General features: G+C 39.3%; 1 protein-coding gene across 1 annotated transcript in view; it reads right to left on the bottom strand.

Moving 5' to 3' along the window:
- Dock2 (dedicator of cytokinesis 2) overlaps positions 1-16652 on the bottom strand; it is a 410327-nt gene that overhangs the window by 375731 nt on the left and 17944 nt on the right. Inside the window, exon 2 of the mRNA XM_003473329.5 lies at positions 12145-12228. Within this exon, the coding sequence (XP_003473377.3) occupies positions 12145-12228 (84 nt within the window). The remainder of the gene's footprint in view (positions 1-12144; positions 12229-16652) is intronic.

Raw genomic sequence — 16652 nt, 5'->3', positions numbered from 1 at the left:
CTGTGCCAAGATCCCATAGCGAGGACTCATGTCTAAGTCTGTGTGAATCTAAAGGCACCCTTCAAAACTATTCAGCCTCATTGCTGGAGGGGAAGCACAAACATGTTAAGTGGATTGCATTGACATAAACCAGCTTGTTGGCCGAGGCCACTAAAATCTATCAGAAAGCAGAACAATAATCTGAGAACCAAGAACTCATACCCCAAACGCATGCCTATATTTATAGTTCTGTGACAAGCAGGTTCCCACTCAGGGTCCCTTGACTTCCTGGGTCCAAAGACTTTGCCTTGCTTTAACTCAGTTATGTGTGTATATTTTATGTGTCCTATTCTTAAAGCTTGTACTGGTAGCTGAGCACAGGAATCTGCTGACACCCCCAGCACCCATATTCCAGCTGCCAGATTAACATTCAATGAGTACCAAGTACAACACTCTTTTCAGAAATACCCCTCGCCCCCTTAGTGACTTTTGAGGAGAAGAACTTATTATCATCCCTGCTTGCTAGATGATGGCACTGAGATTAACCAGATAAGGATGGGATTCCAACATTTCTTCAGCAGAACCCAAATCCATGCCTAATGTATCAACTGCACTGGGACTGTCCTTCGGATTTTTCCCAACATCTATACCCCTGCACAGTGATTGGTCCCTGACTCTTCCTGTCAATTTCCTAATATGGTCACTACTAAACTAATCCTGACCATTCAGCCACATTAATGGGACATGTCTCCTTTTGTTGCATGGGCATGAACTTGGGGTGTGGATTCCGGGTTCCTCGGTTATTTTCCTATTTCTGATGGATCTGCTGACCTTGGCCATCAAGCTACTCTCAGGTCAGTACCTCAAGACCCAACTGGGTAGATGACAGTTGTTACGCAAAATCCTAGAACAAAAGACTCCAGGATCAACAGTAAACATAACATAGCTTTTATCCTGACACTTGCTGAAACATAACATCCTTCTGAGTTCAGTAACAAGAGATTTTTTGCTAATCCTTTCCTTAAGATAACTACTAACTTTTCTGACATAAAACTCACAATTTATATTGCTGTGGTCTGAGTATTTGTGTCACCCTAATTCATCTGCTGAAATCCTAATCACCAATGTGACAGTAATGGGAGGAGAGGCCTTTGAGAGCTAACTGGGGGAAGAAAGTGAAATTCTCCTAAAACGGACAGGGCCCTTAACCAGAGCACTCTGTCTGTCTGTCTGTTTGTATGTTTGTCTGTCTCTCTCACCCTATTCCCCCACCTCCAGTCATGATAAGCCAGCTGCAAACCAGGCTCTCACCAGACACCAGATCAGCTTGTACTTTGATCTTAGGATGTCTCCACTCCAGAATGGTATGAGATAAATTTCCCTTATGTGAGCCACCCAGCCTATGATGTTCTGTTACAGTAGCCTGAACAGACTAGAGGAAGATATGTCCTGGGTAAAGATGAGACAAGCAAACTTTTTTACAGTTCTTGCAGAAATCTTTTAAACTCTTTCCTTTCTACATCCCCAGTACCAACATGAAATACATCTAAATTCTCAAATAATCTAGCAGTTGGCAGACAGGAAGATTAAAAATATCCTGGAACAACAAAAAAGAACCCAGAGCCTAGGGATTCAGTCCTCTGTCTGGCATTTCCTAGCCGCTCTCAGGTGATTGTACCTAAGCCTCAGCACTGTCATCTGTAAAATGCGGAAAGTAACACCTCACCTTGCAGAACTGTTGGAAAAACTTTTTAAACACAGTTGTGAAGGAGTACACATCTCATAAGGGCACAAAATCTTGGAAAGGAAGAAGACATCCCTATTTTAGCAGAAGTGCTACCTATTTGTGGGCAAGAGGAAAAGAATGGCAAAGGGGGAGAGGTGAACATTTCTGAAACTTTTATTTTAAAAATTCTGAAGCAAGTATATGAGTATATGGGAGTACTTTTATTTTCCTCTATGTTGAAATGTATAATAACATTACAACTAAATAGAAGTAAGTGCCTATCAATGGTTAAGAGTATGAGCAATGAGTGAAATCCTTCAACACAGCAAAGAAAATACTGAGCAAAATTAAAGGGTGATGATAGACTGGGAGAACATTTACAGACAGTATATCTGATAAGGACTTAATATTCAAAATTCATGAAGGGCATGTATGACTCAATAGTAGAAAAGCATATGAACCAGGGGTGGGGATTTAGCTCAGCAGCATAAGCGCCTGCCTTGCAAGCAAGCAGTTGTGAGTTCGATCCCTGCTACCGATAAAAACGAAAAAGACAAAAAAAAAGCATATGAACCAATTAAAAATGAGCAAAGGAGCTGGGCATAGTGGTGCATACCGGTGATCCCAGCATTTAGGAGGCCATAACAGGAGGATCATCCTGAATTCAAGGCCTATTTGGGCTACAAAAGCGAGATCAAGTTCTGTCTGCACTATGCAGTGAGACCTTGTCTCAAAAAAAAAAGAAAAAAAATAAGCAAAGGGTATGAATTTCTCATGAGAAGATATAAAAATGGCCAACAGGTGTATGAAAATTTGATCAACATCATTAGTCATCAGAGAAATGCAAATCAAAACCACAAGGAAATGCCACTCATAACCATTAGAATATCTATTGTCAAAAAGTCAAAGATAACACATGTGATAAAGATAAGGAGAGAAGAGAACCTTAGTGCACTGTTGGGAATGTAGATTGGTGCAGTTATAATGGAAAACAGTATGATGATTCCTAAGGAAATTAAAAATAGCAGCACCGTATGACCCAATAATATCTCTTCTAGGTATATACCCAGAGGAACTGGAATCACCCCTTTGTAAAGACAGCACCCCAGGTTCTCTCTAGCATTATCCATAAGAGCCAAGATATGAAACAACCTTTGTGTCCATCAGTGGATGAATGGAAAAAGAAATTAATACACACTTTACTGGATATTATTCAGCCTTCAAGGAAATACTGCCATTTGCTAAAACATGCATGAACTCAGATGACATTATGCTAAATGAAATTAACCAGACACCCAAAAAAAAAAAAAAAACCTGAATGATTTCACTTATGTTTGGAATCTTAAAAAAGAAAAAGAGTCACATATACAGAAACATGGAATAAAATAGTGGCTATCCCACCTTATCCTTGACTAAGGAGCCAAATATGTCCACTGCAAAAAGAATCTTTTTAATTAATAGTGCTGGAAAAACTGGCTTTCCATATGCCGAAAACTAAAACTAGACCCATGTCTATCACCATGCTCTAAAGTCAAAATGGATCAAAGATCTAAACATTAAAACAGAAACACTAAATTTACTGGAAGAGGAACCAAGTAAAAATTTCAAAGAAATAGATGTAGACAGAAACTACATGAACAAAACCCAGACTGCAAGGATAGTATTATAAACAATCAACAAATGGGATCTCACTTTGTTACAAAGGTTTCACACAACAAAAAAATCAACAACAGAGTGAAAAGACAACCCACAGAGTAGCAAAAAAAAATTTAGTCAGTTGTCTCTCAGACAAAGGACTCATACCTAGAACATATAAAGAAGTGAAAAACATCAGATCCCCCAAATTCAAAGACTCAATCCAAAACTGGGAATCTGAGATGAATACATACTTCTCAGATAAAGAAATACAAATGGCAACTAAATATATGAAAAAATGTTCAGCATCATTGGTCATTCAAGAAAAGTAAATTAAAACAACACTGAGATTCCATCTCACCCCAAAAAGAATGGTTATCATCAAAAAATCAATAATAAATGCTGAAGGGGCTGTGGGGGAAAAAGAACCCTTCTCCATTGTTGGTGGGAGTGTCAACTGGTGAAGCCACTATGGAAATCAGTGTGGAGATTTCTCAAAAAACTAGGATTAGAGGTCCCATTTGACCCAGCTATCTCCCTTCTGGGTATCTTCCCAGAAAAATTAAAAACATCATACCACAGCAATATATATGCACCCATATTTATAGCAGCTCAATGTGTAATAGGAAACAACTCAAATGCCCATCAACCAAAGAATGGATAAAAAATATGTGGTATTTTTATACAACGGAGTACTACTCAGTCATAAAAATGTTAAACTTGAGGTTTTTGTGAGTAAATGGATGCAACTTGAGACCATACTCCTAAGTGAAATAAATAAGACACACAAGTGTAAACATTGCATTGTCTGCCTCCCTGGTATAAGAAACTGAAAGAGTAAATAAGGTCTAAAATGTACAATAGATATTGTGAACTGGGAAGAAACTCTTAAAAAAAAAAAGACAAACTGTGATGAGGGAAAGAGGAAAGAAGGGAAGGGGGAAAATATATATTCATACACAAGAGAGGTAAGACAGCTAGTTTCTCTTAGTTCATTGAAAAGAAAGGTTTGTGCTAATACTGTTTGGACAAGATACCACACCTATATCTTGTGCTCTGAATAACTACTACGAAGACAATATGCAACATATTAGTTATTGTAACTCTCCTACTAACCTGCTTTGAAACTGTTTTATGGTTACTTTTATTTTTTTTCTCTTTAAAACAAACAGAGGTCAGAAAGCATTGAACATGCAGACTGAACCAGTCTAGAGATCCAGTACACAGCAGGAGGACAATAGGTAATAACACTGTACTGCATTTGAGAGTCCTGCAGAATGGCTAGATGTTAGCTGCTTGTACCACAAAAACAATTACCAAGAAGTTGGGTAACTATGAGAGAACAGATGTATCAATCGGCTTCACTATCATAACCATTTTGCTATCTATATGTATTCGAGAGCACCATGCTGTGTGCTTTAAATATACACAATAAAATTTGTTTTAAAAACAGAATATGAGCTCTGGACCAAATTCTGGATTGAGTGGAAATCTACAACTTACTGTCTGTGTGATTTTTGACAAGGTACTGCATTTCTCTGGACCTCAGTCTCATTATCTAGAAAATGGAAATAACAATTATGCCTCTCTCAAGCTTAAATGAGGGGAAAAATTCAGTTTGCCCAGTGCATAACATTAGGTAGATGTTCAAAGAAGTTGGTGGATGCCATTCCTTCTTTTTGTAAGAATCCATTAAAATAGCAATTCAATCTACAAAAATTGAGCACATTTTCAATATTCTTTCCAGAACCTACAGATTTAGAATAGCATTCTTTTCACTACAATTATTTTAACTTCCATAACAAAGAGTAAATGAGACATAGTGAGAGTTTATTGACATTTTAGCCTTAACCTCATTCAGAAAGGAAGAAAACTTAACTTCTAAACTGATGCATGAACAGCATTAGTCAACAAAATGGAGTTCTTTTCACACTAGTTTGCCTCAAAAGTCAGCTCAAACAAAGGACCATCTCCTGCCTAAGTGCTGCTTTAAAGGATTCCATAATGCCCCCTACTTGCCCTAAAAGCAAAGAACTTGGATGGGTCAAGATCACTCTCAACAGACTTACCAATACAAAGGTTGTTAATGGACTCTCGGTGTAGCCCACAATGAGTGGTGAATTCAAGAACTCAATGTGCAGAGCTTTTTGCAACACGAACAATTGAGTCATGCACATGTACCAGCTTTAAAAAAGCCCCAAATATCAAGTGAGAACATGTCTCAGATCTCTATGCACAGTGTAGTCTGACTTCTATAAAACAATAGCTGTGCATCATTTTATAAAGGCAAAAAACCCTCTATCAACTTCCTCTCTTCCTATGCTCTTGGGAACCACAATCTAGAAATCCCATTTCCTTCCCCCACTAAGATGCAACCTACAGTCCCAACATACATTGGTATCAGCACGTAGAATTTAACTTCTCCTATTGTTTCAAACAGGAAGAGTCAAGTAGCAGACAACCAATCATGGAACACACAGCGCTATGAAAGACTTCTATAAAAAGAATCTGAACAAGCTGTGCTACCCACAAAGAATATTCCCTGCTACCATCTACACCAGTGAACCTATAACATGTGTGCCACAGCTGGTTGCTATCATCAGATGTTCTAAAAGGTTATCCCTCACTGGCCTACATGATCAGAAGAAGAGACAGACGGCGTCTTTGGAAATTGAAGTCATCTTAGGAGGCACAACAGCTTCTCCACACCAAACTACATCTGAGCATAGTATGGATGCATTCCAGGAAATTTACCCAAAGAAGTCAGGGGTTTCCAGCATCTCATCCCCCATCCCCCTAGCTATTTTTGTAGTGGACTGGTTGGCCTTTGGACTTAGTTGAGTAGCAAAGACAGAGAATTAAAATTAGGCCTTGTTTAAGGTGGAGAAAGGGTAGCAGCAGTGAGCATCACACTGGACATGACAGGGACGTCTTTCAAGGTCATTAAATATTGGGAATAACGTAAACCAAATGAGACTGAAGGACATGATTGGGAAGAATAGTGCCATTTCTTTGTATTTGTCTCTCTACATGGAATTCTTACTGCTTGATAAATCTACAAACATGCACATGTGTTTTCCACTTTCTCAGTCAAAATGGAAGGAGGCAAAATATCTATGATTCTCTGATTAGAAAAGACAGCCTAAGAATAGTAATAAGAACCAAAAAAAGTGGATGTCTAAAGCCCAATAGCGCACATTCCCTTTTGAACTGTTTAAGCTGTATAATTACCAAATGTTATCTTTATAATAAATACAATTACTTTATGTTGAAGTTTCCAGGTCAGAATTTTTTCTTCAATCATCCAGCTATGCAAAATTAGTGCAAAAATATATTAGTCAACTTTTTAGTACTACACAAAATACTTGAGTCAGGCTAACTTATAAAGAAAAAGATTTGTTATTGCTCATGGTTCTGAAGCTTCAGAGTAAAATAGCATGATGCAGGTTCTGGTGAGAGTCTGGGAGCAAGTGTACATTTCCATATCTGTGCTGGTTCTCTCCCTCTCCTTGGAAAAGCAACAAGATGCAGTGACAGAGCCTTTACCCTAATGACCTTATCTTATCACTTTCCAAAGGTCTCACTGTAAGAATTATATTCAAGTTGAGTTTCTACTCTCTGAATACCACTAATGTAAGACTTTGACAGTTGAACTCCTGCATCAGTTTGGGAGGCACGGCAGGGAGGGGAGCAAATCAAATTCAAGCTATAGTGTTAGGCAAGAAAGAACTGGCCTCACCCATTCTAGGTAATCAACATTGGGCTTTCAGGTTATCATATTATATGGATATATCCCTGCCAGTCTCAACAAAACTGAACCTAGTGGGGAAAGGGACGGAATTCACCAACATAAAGCACCTTTTATGAACCAAGCATGGTGCTGAACAGCTTTAAGATTTTTTTCTATGCCCATAACAAGCCTCTGTGTAAGATATTAATAACCTTTTCAACAGATAAGAAAACAGAAATTCACTCAGCAAAGATCATGTAGCTAGTGGGTAGCGGAGGCAGGAAAGGCTTTTCTGATTGCACAGCCTGGGATCTTTTCATTTCTTTTTTGGAAAGGAGGGAGAAAGAGAGTAGAGCAGGGAATATTCAAAAAGCTATCAAAAAGTATGAAGAATTAAATAAAGAGGTCCCTTGCATTCCAACCTCCAGAATTAATCATTTCTAATGTCTGGGGATATTTGTTTCTATTTTTAAGACTATGTTTTTTTTCTAATGATATATGTTATCACAAAAAATTTAAACAACACAGGAAAACATAAATGCAAATGCTACAAAACTAATCTTGAATTCCGCAGCACAGAAAACCATCCCAGTCAACTCTTCATTTATATTTATCTACAGATAATAGACAGATAAATAGATAGAATACATATTTATGTAGGTAAAAATAAAAAACTTTATCACATATTTGTCAGCAGAAAAATCAAGTGAAAATGAAGGTAATCATATAACTTAATTAAATGTTAATTAAACATTTCTTCCTCACTAGAAAGATTTCCTTAAAACCCCTCTAAAATGAAAATAGCTACAAGCAACATTAAAATAGTACAGTAGTTATACTTCTTAAAAATAATGTTTTGCTTCTAATTAATATTGATCAGCCTCTGTTGTGAAAGTAATTTCATGGATCTTTCTTCCATTTTCCAAATGCTCAGTTTTACTAGATTTTTTCCATTGTTTAGATCCTTAACAATAACATTCTTTTTGGTAGCCATAAATATTACAATTTCAATGCCAGTTTTTATAAATCTATTAATTTGGACTCAGTGTTCACCATCATTTCTTTTTATCAACAGCTTTTCAATTCCATATGGTTGTATTTTGATTCATCTCTGAACTGGCTGGATTTTGCTTTTCAAGTAATTTCCTATGAGTTTCATGACTATACCCATATCCTTCCAACTATGGCATTTTGAGCAATTTTTATCAACATTTTAGATAGATAGATAGATAGATAGATAGATAGATAGATAGACAGTGTGGGGAGGAACTATTTTTCAGATCAGGAGCACAACTCCTGTCAGCAAAGCTGACAGCACTAGGCCTGCTCTGAGACCCTTCCATATGGTTCCTCCCCAAGCCCCTTGGGGAAACCTGTGCCCATAAAGCCCAGTTTGAAAGTAATGTATAGACATGCATGCATGAGGAGTTCTAATAATTTTCATACCAATCCCTCACATAGCTAGAATTGGTCTAGCAGACTTCCGAATAATATATTCTCAAAGTATTCAAGAATTAGTAGCTACTTAGCAAATTAAGATACCAACTCTTTCCAGCAAGGTATTGTGTTGGGAGCCGCGGCCGACACCGGTCGCCTTACTTGGCGGACGTAGGGCCTGTGGGTGGGAGCGGAGCCTGAGCTAGATTGCCCCCCCATCGAGTGAGCCAAGTTGGCGCCTGCTTCCTGCCCCCTGATTGCCCTGGCGACGTAAGCAGCCCGCGCAATAGAATAGTCTGCCTAGCAACAACTGATGTTAGCCAATCAGCCCGCATCGCGCGCTTTGAACTGATTGGCCACTGTTACCCTATAAAAGTAAATGCCTCTCCCGCCACGAGAGAGAAGCACAGAGGAAGTACAGAGAGAGATAGAGAAAGTCCACCGGCGAGAAAGGGCTGGTGGCAGAGAGGAGGCCTCGCGGGGCCCACGCGGAGATAAATAAAGGCAAGATTGCACACCGCCAGACTTTGTCGTGTGTCTTTCCTGCCGGCCGGGAGCGACATCGACAGTATTGTAGCTGGTTAATATAGCATACATCAAAATAAAACTAATAAAATCCAATTACAGGTAAAAATCTTGAGCCAAAGAACAAATGAAGATATCCTACAACAAAGATTTCTTGAGTCAGCCAGTGTAGCCTTGTCGAAAGCTGGGTAGGCAGAGGTACTGGTAAGGCTCTGAATACCGGCAGCCTGTGTCCCTCAGGCTCTCCACCCAGGGAAATAGCAGGAAAACAAGAGGAAAATATGTGTCTGAGTTTCAAAATACAGGACACGGAAAAAAATAACCAAGGCTTCTCACAGTTTGGGAGGCCCGAGGCCGAGGAAAAAGGGTGGATTCAGGTGTTAGGAAACAACTTCAGGCTCACCGTGTGACCATCTAGCTGAATGAAGAAATTTAGATTCCAGGCAAAAAAAGGCCAGCCACACCAAGTGAGGCAGAGGTCCAGCTTCCAGTAAACTGGGCCACACTGTAAAGACATGGACCAGCCTGTCTCAATGTGGCTGTGCATAATGGAGGAAGGGATGGAATTACACAGCACAGAGCTCCTTCAGGGAGCCACGCATGGTGCTGGACTGCTTCTGGACTTCCTTTCATTTGTATGCCTGGCAAGGCCCAGAGCAAGGCGATAACAGTCCACTGGACTGATGAGAAAATTGAAACTACCCAGCCAGGATTCCTTAAGAATGTAGGCAATAGAAGCAGGGAACACCTTCCTGATTCAAAATCCCATGCATTTTCCATTTCTACTTTTAGTGGCCATGGAGGAGATTTTAAAACTAATAAAAACACAAAGAAGAAAGTACCATTACAATCACCTAGAGTTCAACATTGCTGACACCTGCAGTTATTTTCAAGAACATGTTTTCTTTGTCTAAAGTTGATAAATACTATTATAAAAATTGAAGGTGAGCAGGTTGGTTCATGGCTGCAGTTCCAACACTCTGCCTGTCTGAGGCAGGAGGATCACAAGTTGTAGAGCAATGTAGGAAATTTAGCTATGTAGCAAGAGCCTGTCTTAAAATTATTATATATATATATATATATATATATATATATATATCAATAAAAATGGAAGTTGTAGCTCAAGGAAAAAGCCCTGGGTTTAATCTCTAGAACTGCCAAAAAATAAAAAATAGAAGGCAGGGATTTAAGCTGAGCAGAAATATGCAAATAGAAAATTTTTATCTGTCATAGGACAGCATCAGATACACAAAGGACTGCCGCCCTGGGGCAGGGAGTTGGGATCACAGATCTAAGTATGAAGAAAGCATGCCCTGTCCTAACCCCAGCTTCCCCTACTCTGTGTGTGAAAAGCTTCAATGTGATCCTCCTTGGCTATGAAACTCAAAAGTGCATGTTACCCCCTTTAGCTTTAGCATTAAAGTGTAACAAATACAGTGAAGATGAAAGTAGTTCTTATTTCTCCAATGATGACTCTCTTAAAGTTGTTTAGAAATGCTAAATATCAAATTATCTCCCTCTCTCCGAAAGAGGTTTTTCATTTGCTTTTTTGATTTACAGCTATGTATGTGTACCTATATGTGTTTGTATGTCTGTATGTTTGCATAGATCTGCTATGTCTGTGCAGGTGTGTGAATCTTTGTATGTTTATGTGTGGCTGTGGATGTGACACAAAGACCCCGTACAAATCTGCAGAGAGAGCAGAGGCTTTGTTGTCAGGGAAGCTGCATTTAGTTCATCTGGCATCATCTGCTGCTGCTTCTCTTGTGAGCTGATGTTAGGAGTAAGCAGCACAAAGTGCTGTGAAGAACTGAGCACAGCACCTGCTTTGCAGCAAGCAGCAAAAGGCTACTCCATTCCTGGGCTGCCTGTCTCCCATGAAGGCCTACCGGGTCGCACACATGCCTCCTACCACCCAGCTGTCCTACGGCCCCATCTGATAGGTGGACAAGGGAAGAGGACGAGCCCAGGTGTGCTGTCCATTGCTCTCCTCTGCACCCTCTGTTCTGCCTACCCACAGGAAGCACTTATCCTGTGCCTTCCATGCAGGATGAGTCAAGCTGGGCCAGCAAGGGGTGAGAAACTCTGCCTGATTACGTGTGGCACACTACCAAGTTCACTTGGTTCTTATACTCTAGTCATGCTTGCAATATCAAGTTTATCAGTGACATAGGTGACATGTTGACTTTCAACTCCTTGGTTCATGAGCCTTTATGCAAATTTTAGAAACACTCCTAGTACTTCCACTGCCACTATGGGTGACATAATAAATAGACACTTGGTTTCACTAGAGGTGGCACCTTTGTGGGAACAAACTGAAACCACTTTGCCAACTAAGGAATCCTAGCTTGCTGACAAAGTGAACCTCTGCTCACTGCCTGGCTGTGTTTGTGCAGTACGTAAATCACCCCATTAGACGCAGCGTTCCTCCTCAAATCGGGGATATAATTTATGCCACCCTTCCAGACTCTAATAGTGTTTATTTTCCTTTACAATAATTTTCTGTCTAATAAAGAAGTGCATCCAAAAGAAGCCACAGGGCCAAACAGTCCTAGGGCTTCAGCAAATGGAGCGTAGAACAAAGATCATACAACTCAGATGAACCTTGGTTATGAAATAAAACTTCCAAAAAGACTCAAATTACAGCCATCCCTCAGCATCCTGGAAGGGGAAGACCTGGATACATGACCTTCTGTGCACAGTAAAATACTCAGATGCCCACGTCCATAATGTAATGTGATATAGTGTTTGCATATGACCTATGTACATCTCCCCATATACTTTATATTATCTCTAGATTCCCTGTAATATCTGCTATAGGGCAAACATTATGTAAATAGTCATTATATTGGATTATGTATGGAACAACAACATGAAATGAGTGAGTATATTCAGAATAGATGCAATTTCTTTCAATAATTTCCCATCTTCTGTTGGTAAAACCAGTAGACGCAGAATCCATGGACACAAAGAGCTGACTATACTAACATCAGCAAAACATATTTAAACAGACCACATGAGTTTGGAGAGAGTCCTGGACACGCCTCATGTGTGCTTAGAGTTCCATAGTAAAAGGTCCAAGCCTCTGTGGGTTGGGTGGGCACTGACTCACCTCCACAGGTCTCCTGTATTCTCACCACATCACCAATCTGCAGGGTGAGCTGGGGGGATCCTGTGCCTTGAAAGTTGTATATGGCTGTGAAATAGAAGAGAAAGACAGTCAGATAAGACTTCTTGGTACCTTGAGTCTGCTGCTTCTTGCTATCCATGTCTTGGGTCTGTCCTCATACCTTGAAGTCCACATATACTAAACAAAACTTGTGCAGAAACCTATTGCTATAATAGCCGTTAACCCAGATCAGCTTGGCTCTTAAAGGTTTCCCCTTATTAACTGAACCTGTCCTCTCCCCAACACAGGGCTTCAACTGCAGCCCGAGTGACAAGGGGGCTGTCTGTGTCATCTGCTGTGGGTTGACCTCTTGCTGTACACCAGGTGTGTGCTATTTCCACCCTCACAGCAACCCATGAGGAAGGAACTGTGACCTCAAATGAAGACAATGGCAGGTAAACAATTTATTCAGTCTTCAAGCTAAGAAGTACTAGAAAAATTAGCGTCCAGCTTCTATATCTCAGCCACAAACACAGTATGCTTTCTGTTCCTTAATTACTCCATGACAGTGACAACAACCTGAAATGCCAGTCTGTGCACTACTCCATTGTCACACAACTCTCATAGTCTAAGTAAGCCGTATCTATTTCTTAATTAATTCCTACCTACGTTGGTTTGTTAGCTGTCACCAAAGCAAATCCTTGAAGCCTGGATTCTACTTCCTTCATAGTACCCTCCCTGGTTTCTCCGACTACATTTACCACCTGTATCCTAATGGTTGGTAGGACTCAGATGAGTACTTAACATTCAGAAATGTGTTTTACACATCCACTTTACTGTTAGATCCTATGAAGTTGTAGCTGGCTATGAACACACCTGGAATTCTTTCTGTAAATGGACGAGCCTCCACTAATGACTTGGAACACAAGATCATGCCATGCCCTAGCCAACATCACTTATACTCAGCCGCCATTTCCATGGTGGCAGCAGTCTTGATGATGGTGGGACACAACTCATACTTCCTCCTGGAACTGGAAACAGCAAAGAGAACCTTGTTCCAAAGAACTGTACTTCTGTTTTCATCTGCATGTGAGATACCGCCAAGAGCTTGCATGTATTTCCCAATCTCAGAACTCTTTCAGAGAGTAGAGAAGTCACTATGCAGTGGGCTTTAGTCAAAGACATTGAAAATGAAAATAGATACCTACTTCCACATAGGGCAAATAATATAAGAATGAAGAAAACAATAATCTACCAAATGTCTTGCAAAGAAAGGCTGAGGAGTTAAGTACTTTAGAGAAGAAGGCTTGGAAGAACAGTCACGTATGTCAGGGAAGTTAGAGGACCACGTAGATAGTTGGACACATGCAAAGAAAAGATGTGAGGAAGCCCTAAACTCTCCCTCTAACTGACCTAAAAACCCCACACGAGCAAAAGTCAGGCCAGGCCAGAGTTGTTCAAACCTGACTAAGCATGAAGACATTCTGCAACACACAGAGTGCCTCACTGCAAAGAGCAGAGTTTTTCTGTTGATTCACACATTTAGAGACTTCACTGACTGCATATGACAAACAGTATTCTTCTCAAAATATTTTAAAAATCACTAACAGACAAACAACTACAACTTATGTCTCAAACAGGGACAGTAAACCATGGTGAAGGAATAGAAAACGACTTCCACAGTTAGCACAATGTAATATTTGAAATTATAGATTTTCAGCTCAAAATTGTGAGGCATATTGAGAAACAAAACCATGTGTACCACTCACAGGAAAAGAGAAGTAACAGAAACTGTCCCTGAGGAAGATGCATGCCAGACAAGAGACCAAGACTTTAAATCAGTTATCTTACATATGCTCAAAGATGTAAACAAAACTACAGACAAATAACAGAAATAAACAAAAGAATGACATTTCAGAAAATAGAGAATACCACTAAGGAAATAAAAAATTACAAAAAGGAATCAAATATAAACTCTGGAGCAGAAAAGCATGATAACAAATACAAAAGTCGGTTAGGTTTTCAACAGTAAATTTGAGCATGGATGAGAAGGAATCAGTTTAAAGACAGGGTAATTGAGCATGGCCAGACAAAAAAAGCAGGAAGGAAAAATAACAAAAACAAAAATGAATAGAGTCAAGGAGACCTGTGGTCGACACCCAAGCACATTAACATTCCCACAATGGGAGTTCCATAAGGACAGGAGAGAGAGAAAGGGGCAGGGAGAAATTTTGAAAAAAGGGTATTCAGAAACTACCCAACTTTAAGAGAAGATATAAACTACACATCTAAGGAGCTGAAGGAAATTTAAGCAGTTTAAACTCAGAGAACCAAATCATCATACACAAGGATTCCTTAGTGAGATTCACATATCTCTCTAGAAACCACAGAAGCAAGAAGACAATAGGAGGAAAGGCAAAAACTGTGAGCCAAGAATTATCTCACAAAAGTATCCTTTAAAAAATGAAAGAAAGGCCTGGGAATACAGCTCATTGATAGGGACTTTACCTAGCATCCTTGAAGTTCTAGGTTGAATCCCTAGCATTGAAAGCAAAAAGGAAAAGTTAAAAATTAATAGATAAAATCTGAAGGAGTAGGTTGTTAATAGACTATTGGAAAGAAATACATGAAATAATAATTATACCTCTGTAATAATGGCCACACAATATAAAGGTGTAATTTGCAACAATGACATAAAAGGGGAGATACAGAACAATACGGAAAGGAGAGATTTTTGCATACCATTGAAGTTAAACTCAAACTAGACTTTTAATTATTAACTACTAAAACATGTACAAACATAAAGAAATCACAAGAGAATAAAATATTACATTGGAAAAACTAAACACAAAAGGTAGTAATGGGGAACTGAGAAACAATAGGAAGATAAAAAATGTAAAAAATGTAGGAAACAGTCAAATAAAAGAAGTAAATCCATCTTTATAGTATTTACTCTTTGTGTGTGTGTGTGCATGTGTCTTTTTTTTTTTTTTTTTTTTTTTGTCTTTTTCCTTTTTATCGGTACCAGGGATCGAACTCACGACTGCCTGCTTGCAAGGCAGGCGCTTATGCCACTGAGCTAAATCCCCAGCCCCACTTGTGTATCTTTTTGACATAGGGTTTCTCTATCAGCTCAGCCTGGCCTTGGTCTCACTTGGTTGCCCAAGCTGACTTCAAACTTGAAGTGATCTTTGTGGCTCAGCCTTCTGAGGGCTGGGATTACAAGTGTGCACCACCATACCTGGCAGTATTTACTTTAAATGTAAACAAACACTCTGTCAAAGTGTAGATGTGTCAGTTAATTTTAATTGTCAATTTGATCAGTCTAGGCCACCCAGAAGATTAGCAAAGCATGCTTTGATATGTCTGGGTGAACCATGGACACATGACCCTGGGTACTATATGGCCCCTGGTCTCTTCTTCTCTAGTGCTGCTTCTCTAATGATCTTCCTGGTCACCATGAACCAAACAGTTCTGCTCTGATATGTCTTCCCATCATGAGGGCCTTCTCAGGAGCCAGCCTACCATGGACTAAATCCCCTGAAGCTGCAAACGAAACAAACCCTTCTTCCTTTAATTTGCATATGTCAAGTACTTGGTTCCAGCAGTAAAAATCAAATTAACTCATTAGTGATTGGCAGAAAAGATTACAAAGAAAATCACAATCAAATTACAGCCAAACCTAGGTACTTGACTGCTTTGAAACTTGTTGAATTTGGTACTGGACACATTTTGATGAGAAAATATCATGGTATTCATCCTCTGCTGAGCACTACATGTGCACACTAGAAGTTGTTAGTGTTTGGTGCAGAATGCTTCATATCTCATACACTTCACAATCAAACTAATCAGTCTGGTATTCATTGTTCTTGCTGCACCCACTGAAACTAACTAATGACAAGTACTAAGGTACAACTGCATAAATTACTGCAAGAGACTCACTTGAGCTCCAAAGACACAAATAAGTTCAAAGTTAAAAGATGGTAAAAGTGTCCTATGTGCATAGTAATCAAGAAAACAACTGTGGAGTCTATCCTAATATTGAACAAAACAGACAAAATACTAATATTGGGCAAAACCGACTTTAAGTCACAAATTGTCACAAGGGACAAAAAAATGTCATATATTGAGTTAACAATCAATACACCAAGAAGACATAGCATTTATAAACATATAGGCAGATAAAACAAGAGTACCAAAATATATGAAGTAAAAATTGACGCAATGAATGAGAGAAACAGTTCTAGAACAGTAGTTGGAAACATTGAGAACGTGACCTCAATAATTGATAGAGTAATAAGCACAAAATCAATAAAGAAATATGTCTTGAACATTATAAATAAGTCGATAAAATCAAGACAACCAGAACACTCCACGCTCCAACCGCAGAATACATATTCTCAAGTCCACGCTGCATATTTTACAGAATAGATTATGTGTTAGGGTTAGGGTTAGGGTTAGGGTTAGGGTTAGGGTGCAGACGCCCTGGTGGGGAAAGAGACTCACGGGCT

The sequence above is a fragment of the Cavia porcellus genome, unplaced genomic scaffold (assembly GCF_034190915.1).
Source record: "Cavia porcellus strain 051 isolate PalLab524CR breed Dunkin Hartley unplaced genomic scaffold, mCavPor4.1 scaffold_19, whole genome shotgun sequence".
In the NCBI taxonomy this organism is placed as follows: Eukaryota; Metazoa; Chordata; class Mammalia; order Rodentia; family Caviidae; genus Cavia; species Cavia porcellus.
Note: the sequence above shows the minus strand (reverse complement) of the source record. Positions and strands in the feature narration are given on the sequence as shown.